This window comes from Miniopterus schreibersii (genome assembly GCF_964146895.1).
Source record: "Miniopterus schreibersii genome assembly, chromosome: 12".
NCBI classification, from domain to species: Eukaryota; Metazoa; Chordata; class Mammalia; order Chiroptera; family Miniopteridae; genus Miniopterus; species Miniopterus schreibersii.
In genome coordinates, this window is record NC_138112.1 from 36,815,164 (window position 1) to 36,834,154 (window position 18,991).

At 47.1% G+C, this 18,991-nt stretch overlaps 2 protein-coding genes across 8 annotated transcripts; one reads left to right on the top strand and one right to left on the bottom strand.

Moving 5' to 3' along the window:
• On the top strand, positions 1–5,817 carry LAMTOR1 (late endosomal/lysosomal adaptor, MAPK and MTOR activator 1). The gene is made up of 5 exons (XM_081152878.1): positions 1–214; positions 4,013–4,158; positions 4,396–4,473; positions 4,792–4,918; positions 5,186–5,817. The coding sequence occupies exons 1-5, from the start codon at positions 173–175 to the stop codon at positions 5,276–5,278; spliced, it is 486 nt and encodes a 161-aa protein (XP_081009004.1). The 5' UTR covers positions 1–172; the 3' UTR covers positions 5,279–5,817.
• A 357-nt stretch (positions 5,818–6,174) lies between these two features.
• On the bottom strand, positions 6,175–18,966 carry LRRC51 (leucine rich repeat containing 51). 7 transcript variants are annotated; one of them, XM_081155444.1, is made up of 7 exons: positions 18,781–18,966; positions 14,389–14,534; positions 13,742–13,804; positions 12,988–13,125; positions 8,362–8,567; positions 7,139–7,207; positions 6,175–6,795 (listed from the first exon to the last, which is right to left on the bottom strand). In XM_081155444.1, the coding sequence occupies exons 4-7, from the start codon at positions 13,067–13,069 to the stop codon at positions 6,715–6,717; spliced, it is 438 nt and encodes a 145-aa protein (XP_081011570.1). In that variant the 5' UTR covers positions 13,070–13,125; positions 13,742–13,804; positions 14,389–14,534; positions 18,781–18,966; the 3' UTR covers positions 6,175–6,714. The 7 variants fall into 7 exon arrangements, with proteins under 7 accessions (XP_081011570.1, XP_081011566.1, XP_081011564.1 ...); XM_081155440.1 differs by having other exon boundaries at positions 6,175–6,747; positions 7,059–7,207; XM_081155438.1 differs by having other exon boundaries at positions 7,059–7,207.
• Between the last annotated feature and the right edge of the window lie 25 nt (positions 18,967–18,991).

Below are 18,991 nucleotides of genomic sequence, written 5' to 3' on the forward strand. Positions count from 1 at the left end.
GGGCCCGGAAGCTGGGTTCGCAGCGCAGTGGCAGCGAAGCGGCTCCAGGAAGGGGTAGTATGAGGGGCGGTGATTGCTTGCTGATTTCAGCCACGGGACATGTGACCGGAAGGGCTCCGGACGGACGCCGTCCCTCCTCCTAGCGTCCCGAGCGCCCGGCCCGACCCCGGCCATGGGATGCTGCTACAGCAGCGAGAACGAAGACTCGGACCAGGTGCGGCCGCGGCGGGCGGGGCTCGGGAATGTGGGCTCAGACCCTGGGGCATGGGGCTCTGGAAAAAAAAAAAACCTGCCGAAGAGGGGAGCCGGACGTCGGGACTCACTGAGTACGGAGGCCCGGAGGGGACAAATTACGGAGGAGACCCCGAGTCGGCCTCTACTGTTAAAGCCCCAGTTCTTTGCACATTCACCGCGGTGGGGTGTGCAGGCAGCCGCCTATCTATCTCACTTGCTCCCATCCCTTTGACCTTCCCTACTTTTAAATCTTTACAGCTTCAAGGATCCTTAGCCTAGGTCCCTGGGAAGCACTCTCTTTACACCTCCCTGTGCTTGCATTAGCGGGCTTTGTGAATCTGTTGTAAAGGTGGGGAAACTGAGGCTCAGTTAGTTTGTCCCGAGATGAATCAGGAATCTGTGTATTCTCTCAGTACCTGGGGTTGGAGAAGGAAGCTCACTGCTGGTCTGGGGACAGAGGAGGCCTCTGGAAGGTGGTGGTATTTGAGTCAGTCAGTGAAAGGTTTAACAGACACAGTGAGGACATCGGGATGTGTGGGGAATTATTTGGGTAGTAACAAGTCGGGTTTAGCTTCCGTTGGATTGGGTGGGGTGATGGGATGGGATGGGATGGGAAGCTCAGTTTTGCCTGCTCTAGTGCAGTCCCTACCTGGGGCCTGAGGGTTCCTCTAGCTAGAGGGTTTTTTTCTCACCCTGGGAATTTGGCTGTAGATCAGATCCCTTTGCAAGAAGAATTAGACTGGGAAAACCTGTCCAGTTTTAAATTCTCCCTCTTCCTCTTGGTGCATTTTCAATTCTGGCCCTTCCCACCTGACCTCCTTTGGGAGGGAGGGGGCTTTCCAGGATGAAGTCTTAAGCTGTTGGCCACTCACCTTTTTGATTGCCTGTGCACCTGGGTTCCACATTTCAACACAGAGACAGTAGAAAGGTTTCAGTAATTAGCCCACAGTCTGGTGAGGTAGATAATCAAAGAAATGGATTATATCACTAGTACTTGGGAGTAGGTCTTTCCCCAGGGGCGCACATGAATTTGTTTTGGGTTAGGGACTTAGGGTTGGGAAAATGTCATTTGTATGAGCGGCATGGGTGGCTGAACACAATGAAGACATTATCATATTTCCTCTGTCTTATGTTAGGCATGCCTTATGGCCAATACCTTTCACTTCACCCCAGCCTGTTAAAGGGACAGTATCCCTGCCTACTGGGAAAGCTGTGGCCTATGGGAAGTTATATGGATTCTTTCTGGTAATGAGTCAAAAGGGTTAATGCCTGCCTTATGAGAAGGGATACCAGCTTGTAGCTGGAAGAGTTGGGCTTGTTGCTCTCCTCAATCTCCACCTTGCCCTTGATGGGCCTAACCCCCAAAGACAGTGTTTGGTCAGTGCTAGGTGATTTGAGGTCATGGGGCAAAAGTCTAATTACCTGTCTATAAGCCATAACCATTCACTATCAAAAATTCCCTTTCTGAGCTCTTGGGCAGGCCTCTCTTCCCCTCTCATCACTGAGGCCTGAGGGTTCCTCTAGCTAGAGGGTTTTTTTCTCACCCTGGGAATTTGTGTAATAATAAAAAGAAATGCACAATGTATTACAGTTTTCAAAACACTTTTGTAGTTATCTCATTTGACTTTTGCCAAACATCTGTCATAAGGTACCATTTATGTCTATTTAAAGGCAAGGAAGCCCTGGCCAGGTAGCTCAGTTGGTTAGAGGGTTGTCCCAATACACCAAGGTTGTGGGTTTGATCCCTGGTCAGGGCACATATAAGAATTAGCCAATAAATGCATAAATAAGTGGAACAACAAATAGATGTTTATCTCTCTCCCTCTCTCTAAAATCAATAAATAAAACAAATAAAGGCAAGGAAAAAGTTGAGAGACTAAGTGACTTAGCAAAGGTTACAAAGCTGAGAAGTGCCATAGCCAAGGTATTTTGATGCCAAGCCATGTGCTCTGTCCATTGGACCAAGCTGTCTCTTCTAGCTGTGCCCATGGATCAGATGGCTAGTCATGGGCAGGCCATGTACATGTTTATGTGAGGGTAGACAGTGAAACTCTTAACTCCTGAATTGACATTGACTCAGGGACAAAACTTGGTGTGAAAAACTTCCCTTTTGCTCCCTTCGCCCTTTGTGGGTGAGGCAATGTTATGTGTCCATTCTGATGGTAGTAGTATGGCCTCTGGGAGGCTAGGTCTCAGGAACACAACCGTGGTTTTGAAGAACCTGATAGGGGAAAAACTGCCCTGTCCTGCAAGAAGGTCTGTCTGAAGTGGGGCTGGAGGAAGGATGGACACCTAGGAAGCAAACTCAGGCTTTATTATGGAACCAGCTTTCTTTAAGGATAGTTTAATCTTTAGCAAGCATTTTTATCTTTCTAGCCCCTTAATACTTAGCCTGTGTTTTAGGGATGGTGCTTGTTTAGGAGTTGGGAGGTGATGGGACAGAAGCCCACAGCTTCTGTCTCATGCTGCTGGGAACCGAGGACACTTGGGCAACCTAGGACACTTGGGCAACCTAGGATTGAGCAGGAAGAGTCATGTGACAAGGCTGGGCCTGCCTAGGGGTGGGGCAGGCCTGGCAGGAGGAACTGGCCCTCTGCAAGGAAAGTTGTTGGGCAGGGAAGTTGGGAGCCTGCAGTGGGAAAGTCAGTGGCAGGAACTGAGATAGGCCTGGAGTGGAGCACTGAGGAGTCTGGTGGTCTGGCACTACGGGTTGGTGAGTCAGCATTAGCCAGGATGGGCCCCTTGTCTTTGACTTTGTCCTGAGCACCCTCATTCTTTATGGCTTGGATAGATCCTCAGCAGGTCTCCTTATCCAATTTGCAGCTGACAAAGCCAGCAGGGATTTGCAGCTGATAGGCTCAAGGCAGGGTTTTGTCCAGAAAGATTAGAACAAGGGACTAAACCAGGACAAGGAGAAATACTGAATTATACAGGACCAGGGAGACTTTGCCCCAAGTCAGTTCTGGGGGTTGTGATCATCAGTGTAGGCTAGAACTGATCAGTGGCTGCTGAACATTAATGAAGTCACATTAATAGAGGTGTGGCACCTGGGCAAGGGAGGGAACAGCTCCACTGTTCAGGTCAAGATATGCCAGGTGTACCAAGTTTGGTTCCTGGAGTCTCATACAAAGAGAGCAGGGTGAACATCTGAAAGGGGAAGGGACCTGCCCTCAAGAAGGAAGCATACTCAGACTGTGTGACCCAGAGGTTGGGGCTGGGACTCCTGCCCTGGAATAATATAAAGAATGGGCATTGGGAGTTTGGGCTTGCTTTCTCTTTGGGCTTAGGGCCTTGCCTGGCCTCACAGGGTCCCTCTATCCTGGGAACATCCTTGCTGGGGGGGACCTGGTTTGGGGGATCAGGAAGGCCATTCTTGGGCTCCTGGCTTGCATGAATTGCCCCTGTAGACCCTACTATTTTTGGTATTTTCCACCTCTTCTGACTTCCAGCCTCTAATATTCTGTCTCCGTAAGTTGTTGGACTATTTTCTGAAGCTCTAAAGCTGTTACTAAATACTTGTTTCGTGCCTCCGTCCATCTTTTCAGGGTGTCTACGACTGCTTGATTCCACTTTAATTCATCCTGGACCACCAGACTGAGCTGAGCTTCCAAGGGCAAGCAGGAACTGAGTCTTATCTGACATATAGTTGGGCACTGGGATATTCCTAATAAAAATATTTTTGGTGCTTAAAGGTCAGAGTTAGGCTGAGAGGAAAGCCCAGAAAGGCAGGTTGGACTAAGCACCCTGGGGCTGACTTCTCCCTGATGGTCTCTCCCAGGACCGAGAGGAGCGGAAGCTGCTGCTGGACCCTAGCAGCCCCCCCACCAAAGCCCTCAATGGAGCCGAGCCCAACTACCACAGCCTGCCTTCTGCTCGCACAGATGAGCAGGCCCTGCTCTCCTCTATTCTTGCCAAGACAGCAAGGTGAGCATCTTGGAGCAGAGCTCCTCCATCCATGTTAAAGGCTGGGATAGAAGGAGCTGACCCAGGACATGGGGGCTGGGACAAGGTCAGTGGGTGAGGCACCTCTGGCCCCAGCCCTGCTCCAGTAGGCAGGTGGGGACACTGGTATCAGTCCTGGAGTTGGAGCCTGGCAGTGAATCCTGTTCATCCCTCTTGGATGTACTTGTCATGTCTTCTCTGTGCCTTTTCTCCCTAAAGCAACATCATCGATGTGTCTGCTGCAGACTCCCAGGGCATGGAGCAGCATGAGTACATGGACCGGGCAAGGCAGTACAGGTGAGCACCTGGCCAGCTTGGGTTCCTCCGCTCCCATCCATCCCTGATCCAGCTTTGGAGCCAGTCCAGTCTCTTCATTTGGGTGCAGCCCAGGAGACTGCCCACAAACCTCTTGGGTGCCTCAGCAAATATTCATGTCAGCACTATTTGTCCTGTGACACTCAAGGGTGTGTGTGTGGGGGGGGCAAGAGGTAAATTTGCGGTGAGCTGAGGCCCCATGCCCTGCTTCTCTGGTCTGAGGGAGGCTTACCTGGGCTCAGCTGGGCAGAGCAGGGCAGACTGAACTGACTGCCCATCCCACTCCTCCTTCTCGGGCAGCACCCGCTTGGCTGTGCTGAGTAGCAGCCTGACCCACTGGAAGAAGCTGCCGCCACTGCCATCTCTCACCAGTCAGCCCCACCAAGTGCTGGCCAGCGAGCCCATCCCCTTCTCTGACTTGCAGCAGGTGAGCCACCCCCGCGCCCCACGCCTGCCCACCCACTCACACTACCCAGGCTGTGGCAGAGGGTTCATCCCCTCTTCCTCAGAGGAGGTGGAGAAGTGGAGTTAACCTGATAGCATGTGGGCTCTGCTCACTCCCACCTTTCTCTTTGGCTTTCTGTCCCCCATCATTCCCTCCTCTGTGGCCATCCGATCCTCCTCCCCTGGTTTCTGGATCTCCCTACTCACCTGTCTCTCTGTGTTCCTCTCCTCCCTGATCCCTCTATCTCAGGTCTCCAGGATAGCTGCTTATGCCTACAGTGCACTTTCTCAGATCCGTGTGGACGCAAGAGAGGAGCTGGTTGTACAGTTTGGGATCCCATGAAGACAGGGTTCCTTGGACAGCTCTTCTCCTCCTCTCTTCACCCCGTCTTCACCCTGCCTCCCCCGGCCCCCAGCCTCACTGCGACTTTACTGTACCCTAACCTGCTACTAATCACAGAGAAGAATGTGGAGAAGAGCGAGGCTAGAAGCCTGAACAAGTGAGGATGGAGCAAGAGAGGGAAGAACCATTTGGGACTGGCCTTTGAAGCCCTGGCCAGAGGTGGGGTGGGGGTCAAAAGGACAGGGCCTGGTAGGTCTTCACTGTCACTGGGAAGAGGTGGAGGTAACACTGAGGGTGATCACTAGGGGGCCTGTGGAGGCCCCTTTCCTACTCTTTCTCTTGGCCTCACTCCTGTGCCCCTCTCCCTGACTTGATGCTCACAGGCACCTCACTAGGGTTTGTGACCAGTGTCTGGACGAGCTTGAATTTGAATGAATTGAGTTTGCATTTCTAGCACCCTGGGTTTTTACATGTTTGGGGGTTTTGGTGTTTTTTGTTTGTTTGTTTAGTTATCTCCCTCGATAAAGGAAATGTATTCATCTGTGTGCTGATTTCAGCCCCTCTGTCCTGCCCAGCACCCTACTGCTTACTTCTGGCTATTTAAGTCTATGAGCAGTGAGAATGGATGAGGGGGAGGAGGACATCTTTTAGGGACATTAAGGAGTCCAGGAGATAAGAGTTGAGGGTTCCCAGATCTTTGCTGAGACTCGGCCTGGGCTAACCTCAAATTGGATAAGGTTGCTTGTCCTTTCTCCAGTGATGGGAACATAGGCAAGCTGTCATTGTTGAGGACCCTGCCACAGGCTCATTAAAATTACTGAAAAGCCTGGGGGGGGGGGATTGGTGGTGGTGGTGCAGACAGACCAGGAGTACCTGACATGGAGTCAGAAGGCCAATGTTTTCAAGTAGAAGATTCTTTTTATCAAATGAAACTTCAAGCAGAATCCCAACATATACAACATAAGAGAGTAACTACTATGGTCTGATTGAAATGGGGGATTCAACATTCACGGCCTATCTTCTTGGCCTCCTATCACAGAGGCCTCTCCACAGAACCCCAGTGCTCTGTGAAGCAATTCTAACCCCAGGATATCTGAGCTGAAGAGTGAGAAAAAGACCTAGAGTTGAGATAAGTTTCCCAAGGCCATGCAATGAACCCAGGTCTCCTGTGTCTCAGGCCAACAAGCCTTTCCCTCCACTGCCTACTTTTCAGTGAAGCAAGACCAGAGCTACTGGCAATTGCCTGAGTTGGGGGGGGCATTTTTACACGGTACAAGTGACTTCTAATCTGCTGAACAGTGCAAATGCGTTACTGTATTGTCAAAACCAAACTGGCCATCCTCAGGTCTTCAGGACGGCTGGGGTTCTGAGAAGCTCAGAGTGCATCCTGCTTGATCCGGATTTTCTTGGGCTTGATATTCATGCGTTTCCACACTTCAGCTGTGGTGCGGTCTGCTTTGGTGACCCCGCTGAAGTCGAACGTGGTGATACGGGGCAAGGTGCACAGCACATACTGCCTGTGGGAAAGACTTGGGCTGGGGGCCAGCCCCCCCACCAGCACCCCATTCCCCTACCACCAATTGCTGCTATCTCCCCTGACTGCAGGAATGGAGGAACTTGAGTGTAGTTTGGGGGAGACTGAGTTTATCCTGACAGCAGGAAATGCCTAAAGGTCTCTCTACTCCCTTCCCTGGCCCAAGCATGGCAGAAGGATGGTGTTGGGTTTCTTGTCTCCTCTCCTTTCCCTCAGGGCAGCCCAGCTCCAGGGCAGGCCACTTACCTATACCCCTTCTCTTCCTCTATGGGGTTCCCATGGAGTGTCAGGCTCCGGAGCCGAGGGAGGATAGCTAGCTTATTCACCTCTCCCAGGCGCTGGATGCTGTTGCCATGGAGGTAGAGGACACTCAGGTTGAAGAAAGTTGTCAGGACCTGTTGAGGGAAGAATCCGAAAGCCAGGCTACACAGGGCTCTAGAGCTGTGCTCAGGACTGACTTGAGAAGAGTTTGGGGAACAACTTGCCCTCCACTCCACCACCCCTCATCCCCAGCCATACTGGATTACTCCAACCTACATTCATTCACCTTCGAAGGGGTACAGAGGCATCCCACTGACATAGAGCTGTGATCTGAGGGGCAGGAAGGTATGGGCCTGGATCCTAGCACTGCCACTGACTTGCCAGGTGACTGGGCCCTTCTCCCTCTACCTGAGCCTTTGCTCGCTGCCTTTTCACTGAAGACCTTTGGTGATCTGAGAGTCTGTCACAACAAGGGACAGGGATGCAGAGCATCATGGTAGGTATGTAAGAAAAGCTTTTAAAATAGTAGTGAGCCTGGCCAGGCATGGCTGAGCAGTTGAGCATTGACCTAGGATCCAGGAGATCCAGGTTCGATTCCTGATCTGGGCACATGCCTGGGTGGTGGGCTTGATCCCCAGCAGGGGGCGAGCAGGAGGCAGTTGGTCTATGACTTTTATCATTGATGTTTCTATCTCCCTCTCCCTTCCTCTCTCTGAAATCAATAGAGATATATTTTAAAGATAGTAACAGTAGTGAAATTGAAATCACTACACCTGGGGGACATTTCCTAAGTTGTGCTATAGCTCCTTTCCCCCTAATGGATCCTGGACAAGAAGGGACCCGTTTATATATTTCTTAAAACTTGAGACTGAGTGCAGGGAAGATAAGTGCTACACTTTTACTATCTACCTCTTCCACAGAAGAACTTTGCATAAGGCACAGTGGGTGCCTTATAACAAGAGCTAAGGTTTTATACTTCAGCCTCCTATGTGCCAGTTGGTTTTCATACATTCTCATTTCATTCTCACAAAATCTTTATGATTTCATATTATCCCAATTTTTTCAGACAAGGAAGCTGAGGTTTTGAAGAGATTAGGAAGGTTGTCCAAAATTGTAAGGGGCAAATCTAGGATTTGAACCTACATCTGCGTCAATAGCCATGTGCTTTGCACACAGTACCATAACGCCTCACAATTTCCTTGATGAAATGTGGGAGGTGGAGAGGCTGGGGGCTAGACAGGGTAGCTTCTGGCCCAACCTGACTAGACTCCCAGGGCTGGAAACTCACAGGATCAATGGAAGTCAGATCGTTGAAAGACAGGTCGATCCAAGCCAGGTTCTCTGGATGTTCCAGCAGCTGTGAAATTACATTATTGAAGTCTCTCAGCTCATTGAGGACATTGTTGTTCAGCCACAGGGACTGGGTCAGTGACTTCCCTGACTTTGAGTGCCTTAGTGGTCGCAGCCCTGTCCTTGGCTCCTCGCTTATCAGATCTGTGGAAACAAAGTGAGGCCTGGGTATATTGTCTGGTTCTAGGGGATGGGAAGGGACGGAGCTGAGAGGACAAGCAGCCCAAGCTAACTGGAGGTGCTGGCAGGGCCATAGATCGACGCTTGAGTCTAGTGCGACTACTTACTGTCAGCTCAAGACCCCCATCTCGCAGGCTCCAGAAGTCAATAAGCCTGGAGTAGGGGCCAAAGACTTCCTATCCCAAACTCTTGGTTTAGGTCACATGCTCCTCTCATATGTATTTTATCATTGGCTCCTCTCTGTATGTGTGTTGGGGAGAGGGGGACAAAACAACAACTATTTTATAGATGAGGAAACTCAAAACCAGAGTTGAGTTTGAGCCAAAATGACGACAGCACAAAATCCAGAATTATCCACCGGTAGAGCCTATAGAATTCACTTCAGTGTAACACTCTGATTTGCTCTCTTCCATTAATATTGAACAACTACTATGTACCCAATGCTGGATATACCATGGTGAACAATGTGAGAGACAGTCTGAGCCAAGCTCTGTATGAGTAATAGGGCAGGAATGAAGCAGATGTTTTTGTCTTGGAGGAGCTCAAAGGGGCAACATGGAAGGAAACTGGCAATATAGTATGATAAATGCTATTTAAGTTATGGAAGCACAGAAGAGGGGCTCCTAACAGTCTGGAGCTCATGGAAGTTTCCCAGGAAAGGTGGAACCTGAGCTGGATCTCAGTGGATTAGGAGAAGGGTGGGAAGGGTGAGAAGAGTATGAGCAAAGGCATAGACGTTATGGAACATAATGGGTGTACATGTATGTGCTGCACAGGGGGCAAGGAGGAAAAAGGAGACAAGGAACCTCTATGCCAGGCTGAGATCTTGGACTTTATCGTAGGTGATGGGAAGCCACTGGAGGTTTTAGAGCAAAGGAGATAATCAAATCTTTCATTTAAGAAAGATCAGTCTGAAGCTTTAGTATGGAGTCTGGATTTTAGGGAGTGGGTGGGACTAGACCAATTTGGCTCTTTCAATCATCCAAGCAAGAGATGGACAGTCAGCATGACTTGATGGTTGACTGATGTAACTGATAATGGAATTAAGAAAGGGAGAAACATGGTTGGGCAGGTGATGAGTTCAGATTTGGCACTGGTATGCCTGAGGTTCCTATAGTACAAAAAGGTGGAAAGCCAAGTAGGCAGTTGGATATGAAAGTCTGAGAGACAGGCTTGAGAATAATTAGCATAGAGAATGAACAAGTTAGAGAAATGGATGAGAGTCCTCAGGGATAGGAAAAAGTAGAGAGGAGGCACAAGGAGGAAGGGGAGTCCATTAAAGAAGTTACTAAATAATCAGGAAAGGACAGGGAGAACCAGGAAAGGATAGTTTTTTGGTTTTTTAAAATCCTCACCCGAGGATATTTTTTTCCATTGCTTTTTCAGAGAGTGGAAGGGAGAGAGGGAGAAACATCAACATATCAATTAGCACTTGGACATGGGTGGGGAACTAGCAATCTAGGTACATGCCCTTGACCGGGAATTGAACCTGTGACACTTCGGACCCCGGGCCTATGCTCTAACCACTGAGCAAAACTGGCTAGGGCGGGAGAGGGTAGTTTTAAAGATGCTCAGGGAGTCCATAGTTTATAGGAATGATTTTTTGGTAGATGAGGACTGAAACAACTCAGAAGTCCCTGGTGACTTTGGTGAGGGCTGTTTCAATGAGATGGCAGACATGAGCTAGACTGGAGTGAATGGAAGCTAAAGAACTATAAGCAGGTAGTGTAAACAATACCCTCAGAAAGTTTAGGTGAGGAGGAGAATAGGGAATAGAGTAATGTTAGAACCCATCTGTATGGACAGCCCTATACCTACTTACCCCCTTTCCTTTTTTGTTTGTTTTGGACAAATGAGGTCTAGAGAGAGGGTGGGCTATGCCCAAGCTTACAGTGGCAGAGCCAGAATCAGACACCAGCTCTGGCTGAGGTGACTATAGTTTTCCTATTGCCCCTTTGCCTCTGGTTACTTGTCTAAAGCTGTCTCTAGGGAAGGAAAAATTTAGTATTTGTTGAATAGGGCCAGCTTGTCTTTACCCTCCCCTCAGCTCTTAACTGGACATACTTCCTCTCCCACCCCTAGTCAACGTTAACTTCCTCTCCTCAGCTGCATGTCACGCAGCATCCACCAGATGGCTCTCTGTCTTAACCCTAGAGTGAGCAGAACCCCCAGTTGGGGCGAGGTTGGAGGAAAGTGGCAGAATGATACTGGAGCACCCCAGCTCATGAAGAAATTCCTAATCCTGCCTCCCAACCTCACATCTCCTGACTGCAAGTCCTGAAATGAAATGACAAAGATGAATAAAAGCCAAGGTCAAAATAGGCCACATATGGACTAGCATCCAGTGTGATAAGGCAGCAGCTTGGGAATGCCATCAATCCTGGGCTGACCCCAAGCTAAGAGGGAGCCACTGGTGGGATGGCATTGCCTAAAACTTGGGGCTGCTGTTATCAAGGGTGGAGCAAGGTATCCAGACTGCTACAGGTTACTGCTCTCCTCAGGCTCCACCAGGGCACTGAATCACCTGAGGATATGTTGAAGCTGCCTTGTTCAGATTAGGCAAAGGCAGGTCTGGAAACTGACCACAAATATCAACACTCAGAGAACTAGAGGTTTTCTAGCTACAGGAAAACCTGGGGAGAATGTGATTCTGTCTTCATATGTCTGAAGGGTCACCATGCAACTTTTCCCATGTGTCCCCAGAAGTCAGGAGTTAGTTTGATATGAAGAACTTCCTTGTGTCATTCTTCACCCCATAATGGAAGGGATGGGTAGGTGTATATGGTAAGGGACTCCCTTAACATTAGGTGAGCAAAAGTTAGAGGGCCATGGGTTAGAGGTAGTACAGATTGTATACCTTCTAAAGTCACTGCCATTTCAGATTCTATGATTTATCTATTGATTAATTAGTAAGTAGTGTACCAGGTATCCCCAAACTCTACCCTGTCCACTAATCCCAATTTTAAGTAAGTGTTCCATAGCTCCGGGGAACCTGAGGGGATTGGCCTTTGGGGGCTTTGATGTGCCTCTTCCTCTCCCCTCCTAATATTCATCATCAAGGAGCACTATGGTTGGCCTATATGTATACACACACACACACACACACACACACACATATATATACACACACAATACATACGGATATAGGTGCTCAACAAATATTTAACTGTTGAATGAAAAACAGGGGATCTGTACTGATTATGTTTTGTGCTGTGGAGTTATCCTTGGTTGTAGTAGCTTGTCTCTATCTTCATTGTGAGGACTCCATAGAGAGTAAACTACATCTGCCTGCTCAGAGGTGGGACTTCCCAGTGTAGGTGGGAGACACACTTTCCTTCTACTTCTGTCACCATAGCTATATTGTATGTAGCCATTACTGCAGCTAAAACCCTTGTGAAACATGGACTACACCATGCATAAAAAAATAAAGACCATGGTAGGTGGGTGTGTCCTCACTGAAGAACAAACTTGAGTTACTATCGTAGCTGATGCCAACCCAAGTAGTACGCTAAACCCAAACCCTAGTAGTATCCAGTACCCTGGATAACTGTTTGCCTCTTTCCTGAACTTAAAAGTGTCCACCAATTGCCTAAGAAAGAGCTAAACCAGATAATGGGTCTAGGATATGTTGATGCCAACCTGTGTTCTGTGAGGGCAGATATACTGAAGCATTTATGAGACCTGATAACAAGCAAGGGACAGAAGAACTTCCCTGGGAAGAAGCATATTCCCTTGAAAATATGATATTGCTTAGAGTCCTGCTGTGTCCCTTCCTGAGAGATACTAGCTGCCCATTTACAAAGACATCGAATGATAAAATGGCAATTAGTGTGGGCAGTGCTAGAACCTGCAATAAGTGTGGGTGATGATGGAATAAACTTGGATATGACTGGAATGAATATAAAAAATAAATATTTAAACTGGAAACATGCCAGTTTGTTAATAAGATCCCCCATGTTTTACCGGTTATCAGAATAAGCTTGTGTCCTCAGACTGAGGAGATAGGACTCTGCTGCAGGCTGTGTTTCCCTTCCATTAGCTTCTTCCTCTCTCCAGGTAAAAACAGAATAAAACTATTGGCTGACAGACTGGCTTCCCAGCTTTCTCCCACCTGACTTTCTTGCTGTAGCCTGTGTTTTGAAGATGATCAATTACCCTGAGAGCCCCTTTTCCTTTCAGATTTTCTGCTAATTTTTTAAAAGGCCAAACACTTCCACTCCCACCTCCCTTTCTTCTACTCCTCCTAGAAAAAAAACAACAAAAAAATATGCAAGCATACAGGAAGAATCTCTTGAAGCTTTTAAGTACAAGGCTGATTTCTCCCTAGGGGATCGCACCCAGCCTGCTGCCATGGTGAGTGGAGTGCTGTTGTCTGTGGGCTGACCTTGAATCACCTGGATGTTTCGGAAGGAGTAGTCAAGAGGGGGCTCTTGCACCGAAGTGTTCATGCAGCCGTGTTTGCTCATAGCTCAGGCCATAATTTGTCAGGTGTAAGCACGGGCCCTGGGAGTCCGGGTTCAGCCTGGGAGGACAGAGAAGGACTGGTATTCCGGGTACAAGGGGCATAAGCCCTCAGATTTCCCCACTGCCCTCCACCCTTGCTTTCTACCCTCCACTACTCTAGGCTTGTCTGGCTGCATTCATATTTTAAGATAGTAATCATGATTCTTTGCATTTGTTGGCCACTTCCTACTTCTCAGAGCCCCTTCACATCCCTTAGAGTTCATTGATAGTTATAACACCCATTTCTACGTTCCAGACAGAAACTGAGACCCCAGAGAGAAAGCACTTGCCCAAAGTTAAGCCAGTGAGTCAGTTGTGGACCACAATCATAGTCTCCTGAATCCTACTCTGAGGCCCTTCCTACTACTCCACAGTAGTTACCATGGAGACTGTCTTGGTACCTACCCTCTGGTGACATCAACTGGGCTATTCTATTGCTTAACAAACCCCTGAGGTCATGGTGTCTGATAGCCTTTAGAGTTTGATCCAGCTGGGGATTTGCTACTTTTCTCTGCTCAGCTTGTTCATCAGTCTCATTATCTTTTCATCCAAGGACCCTACTTGCAGCCACATCCTGAATGTAGTCACATGTATGTAAACACACATAAAACTAGAACTACCTTACTCGCACTCACCTGTCACTGATGCCTGAAACTCCACCATTAGGGATTCATTCCTTTGGCTTCAGAGATTGTTCCCTGTCAGAATGGAAATACCCCGAGAAGGGTGAACACAATGTTATCAGTCATTTACCATGTGGTGTGAATTGTCTTATCAGATCCTTTCCAAAATTTGTTAGCTTAAGGAAAGCTGAGAACTTTTCAAGAGTCTGAGCAGTCATAAGAACACTATTCATCTGCTCAGAACAGCTAAAAATATGGAGGGGTTTTATATGTGACACAACCAAATGGATTGCAAGGACAAGTATATGTCCTAGTGAACCTCCCCTTTTTCACTCTATCCACTGCCATCACCTCCTTTGCATTTACTATTTCACCTGCTTTCCAAAGGGATTTGAGGTAGTTTACAATAACACACTGAAAACAGGATGATTTGTAGAAAAGAATGTCCCACAGAAATATAAAGAATGTCACAAATGCAAGCCACATACATAATTTTTTTCACATATGTAATTTAACATTTTCTAGTAGCCATAAAAAAAAAAAAAAAAAAAAAAAGTCTAAAGAAACAGGGAAAGCCCTAGGCAGTTTTGGCTCAGTGGTTAGAGAGTTGGCCTGCAGACTGAAGGGTCCCGGGTTCGATTCTGGCCAAGGGCACGTACCTTGGTTGCAGGCTCGATCCCTGGCTCTGGTTGGGGCACGTGCAGGAGACAACCAATCAATGTGTCTCTCTTATGCTGATGTTTCTCTCTCTCTCTTTCTCTTTCTCTCTCTCTCTCTCCCCCTCTTTCCTCCCCTTCCACTTTCTCTGAAAAGCAATGGAGAAAATATCCTTGGGTGAGGATTAAAAATATATATATTTCTTTACACTTGTAGCACATCCCAATTTGGACAAACTGTCAAGTGTCACTAGAGGCTACCATACTGGACCATGTGGATGTAGGAAATATAAACACAGAAGAGAAAGATTAGAAACCAGATTAAAGGAAGAGAGAGATATACCAAAGAATTAGGAAACTAGGCCTATATTTAGCTCTGAAATTCCTGGCAAACAAGGCCAAAAGGGAAACATTAGGATATGTGGTTTTCATCACTTGATTCAAAGAAACAAATAGTTTGTATGCAGAAACAAATTCACAAATGTTCTTAAAATGGAATTTCTTTTTAAAACTATAGAGCTGATAGTTTGCATTTCAGTTTAAGCTTAATACATACAGTTCAAGTAAATTTTTTGTGTGTAAATTAATATATGCAAGGATAGAATTTAACAAGTTTAGAGCAGCAATTTTCAACCTTTTTCATTTCATGGCACACAAACTAATTACTAAACTTCTGTGGCATACCAAAAAAATAATTTTTTGCCAATCTGACCAAAAAACATAAGATTTTGAATCATTCACACCAGATGGCTATTGCTGTGTTGGCTGTTGTCATTTTTTAATAATGACAACCTAAGGGAAAAGAGGTGAGTGCCCCTGACTAAATAGTCAGGTATTGCATATTTTTAAAATTCTTGTGGCACACCAGTTGAAAATGGCTGGTTTAGAGGAATGGAAAGTGAATGGCTTCCTCTAAAAAAGCAGCAGTCTCAACTGAGCTTTGGGGAAGTGCCGGCTTGAGTCACGTAACAACTGAACTCCGTCTAGTGAGGGGCTGGCCAGGTGGGCATGGGTTGTTGATTAGGGAGAGTTGAATCTTTTAGATAACATCTACAGAGAAACAAAAAAACCCCACATCATTCTTTTGCAGAAATAGAGGAACCTGACTTGTGCTCTCATCTAGACAGAAGTCCATTCCACTTGGGAATCTACAAGTAGGTCTGATGCCTTTGAGCAAGATTGGATACTTTTCTCAAAGACCTGGGTTGGGACCCCAGAGTTCTGCACTACTGGACATGAATTTTAGCTTGAAATGTTTAAGGGCAGATTTTTACCATTAGTCTCCTTGACCATCAAAATTACCTCAGTGCATTTCTTAAAAACTTCTGATTTAGTGTGGTACCGGCTTCTGATGCATTTTTCTGGGTGAGTTAGTATTAAAAATGGATCCCTAAGTATTTGGATAAATTTGAAAAATTTGGAAAGGGTTATTAATCTCCACTTACAACAGTAGCCCAGGCTGTAAGCTAGTATTGTGTCTTATTCATCACCTATCACAGAACCTGGCTTATTACCACAGGCACTCAGGAAATGTTTGTGAGACGAATGAATGAGAAACTGCCAAATACAGGATTTCTGTTTTGGAAGTGTTGATACTAAGCTGCTTGTTCTAACAATTGGCTTTGAGGTTCAGCTGTTTCGGTCCACACCTCATTCACAGTAACCAATTCAATTCTGCAAACATTTGTTGAATGCCTGCTGCCCTGTGCCTGACCAGAAGGGATGAAGCCAAGATACAAATAATAGAACCCTGTCTGTCATGAGCGCAGGAAGACCTGCTAGGTTTCTATTGATTGTGGCAAAATGGCCTGCATCCAGTTCTAAGAAACAGTTGCCCACTTAGTAAATATTCTCCTGTTTCAATACTCAGCTCTAGTGTACCCTTTTTGTTGATCACTTTCCAGATAAAACTGATCAGTGTGTCCTATGGTAGATTGATTCCCTTGATGATCTCTATTCATTGTCTCCCATTTCCATTTCTTTTGCCCTATTACTTTTAGTGCCATCCACTCTGATGCTGGGCTCAGCCATTGGACTTTCTGAGGCCAATGGGATGTTGGTGAACGTGAAGCAAACAGAAGTTTAAAGAGAGGGCTTGCCCTTTAGCTCTTTGCCAGTGCCAAGAGAACATGGCTAGCTTTCTGTTTGGAATACAGTTTCTTCCTCCTTTTGCCTGGCCAATTCTTACTTCACGACTTAGCTCGGGTTTCATCTTTTCTGAGGCTCCTGATCTTAGGCCCAAATCTTGGATGTGGAACTCTCTTCTGAGCTTCCAAAATACCCTATACTTACTGCCATGGTAGCACTCATATCACTAGGATGATCTGCTTACTATTTGTATGTCCATAAACTCCACCAGGTCAGGAACCATGTTTTTCTCATAATTGTATCCCTATGTGGTGGCAAGTACTAGGTGCTGAACAAATACATTAAAAATTGCTACAGTGAACAAACAATACTATAAAGGTAAGGAACATAAGGTTACTATAACTGAGGGATCTGACCTACTGAACAGTCAGGAAGACATTTTTAAAGAAGTGATTGAGAGAAGAAATTGAGGATAAGTACAAATTAACTGTACTGGGGGGCGGAAGAGGAGGGGAGATGAACATTCCAGGCAGAAAAAACAGGCTCTATGATGAGAGGTTACTTAGAAATTTTGAAGACCTTTAAAAAGGCCATATAACTAACTGGAGGGGATAAAAGGAGGGATATGTATAGTTAGACTAGAGGCTGGAGAGGTGGGCAGGAGTCAGGATGAGATGTTGCTTGATGCTAAGAGCAATAGGAAGCAACAAGGTAACTTTTTAAGTGAGAGTGGGATGGGGAAGGTGAACAATATCAAATTTCCATTTTTAAAGGATTACTCTGGTTGCAGTATGCAAAAGGGCTGGGAGGGTAGGAAGGAAGGATGTGATGGTTGTTAGGATTATAGCAGTAAAGCTCACAGGACTTTACGATGAATAGGAAATATAAGAGGTATTAAAGCTAAATCTTGTTTTTTTGGCTTCTGTAATGGACAGAGGTGAGAACACTGGAAGAAATTCAGGCTTGGAGTACAAAGAGGTTATGAGTTCAGTTGCAGACGTGTTGAGTTTGGGTTGTCTTTGACATATCCTGAAGGAGATGTTGAAGAAGCAATTGGCTATACAGACCTGGAGCTTAAGAGATGAGAGCTGGGCTGGAGACGTACACAGGTGGTAACTGAAGTTGTGGATGTGGATGAGAATCCCCAACAAGGGAATAGAGAGTGAGGTAGGAAGTGGGCCTAGGACCAAGCCTGGGGGGACTTTAAGACAGTAGGGGACCAATCAGGGCCAGCTAGAAGCCAGCCAGAAACCAGCTAATCATGGTAGCATCAGACCTGGGTGCTGTGTAGCCAGACAGTTTCCTGTTTCTGTTTGATTTCCATTGTCTTCAGTCTCTCTAGTTCCCTTTCCCATTTCAACTTTCAAGGAAAGATCTGAAACTCATTCAGGCTGAAATGTAAATAATCCAATGTGGGCCATACAGGTTTCTTTTTCCCTGGGGCAGTTCCTACTCCTTGGAACAAGTCTTTAAACTAGAGAGTTTGTAGGCTCAAGTTAGAGACTTGGCTGGATGTTAGTGAACTGGAATCTAGTCCTAGCTGGCATTGACTTGGTGTGTGGCCTTGGGCAAGTGACTGCGCCTCTTTGGGTTTCAGTTTTCCAATCTGTGAAATGGGGATAAATATCCTTGATTCACAAAGTTCAAGAGAGACACTGGATATGAAAGTGCTGGGCAAGTTACTAAATGCAATAGATCTGTCATGAAGACAAAAAGGAATGAAGCTCTAACTGTAGAGCTTTGAGAAGCAGACCATGGCGGTGGTGTAGGGAGAAGTGACAACTTGGGGACAGGACCCCTAATACGGTGTGTGGAAAGATCCTGCTGAGACTCTGAGACAGGGGCTCTACCCTGGGATCTTCCTGCTTGGAAGGGGCAGTGCAAACCCCATAAAGTTCCTTACATCTCCAGGATTAGGGCTGTGACTTACTCTGATGTTACTCTCCTGTCTTGAAGACCCTGGGTCTCAGTTCATCAGGAAAACCAAGCCTATCGGGGCGTTTCATATCTCCCAGGGTGCCAGGGATTTGAGGCATTTGTATCAGGAAGCCCCATGTTTGTGACCGGAGGGGGGGGGAGGATGGTTTTTAAGCACCCCGGAATCTGTATGGGTATGTATCCCTCCCCTCCCCCGCCCGTCTATCCCATATGGGTGTTGTGTCTTGTTCATTGTGATAGAGGGTAAAGGTGTTTTTTTTGGGGGGGGGAGGAGGGGTATCTCAGGTCCCCGTGAAAGAAAGTGCCCTTCCCCTTTCAACGGAGCTTTTGTTTTCTGGAACGAGTTTCCTATTTACCCGCTCGACTCACCCGCAGTTGCTGCCCTTCCAGCCTCGGCGTCCCACTCACTACCTGAGGGTTACCCAGCGTAACTCCATGGTAACTACCTTCGACACTACACCTCGGCCAGGCGCCGTAAGCACTGCCGCAGTGCCTACCGGGAGCTGTAGTTTGTCAGGGGCGGGGCTCCAAGGCCACGGATGTGCTGGGATTTGTAGTCTTTCCCCTCAGGTCGGGCCGG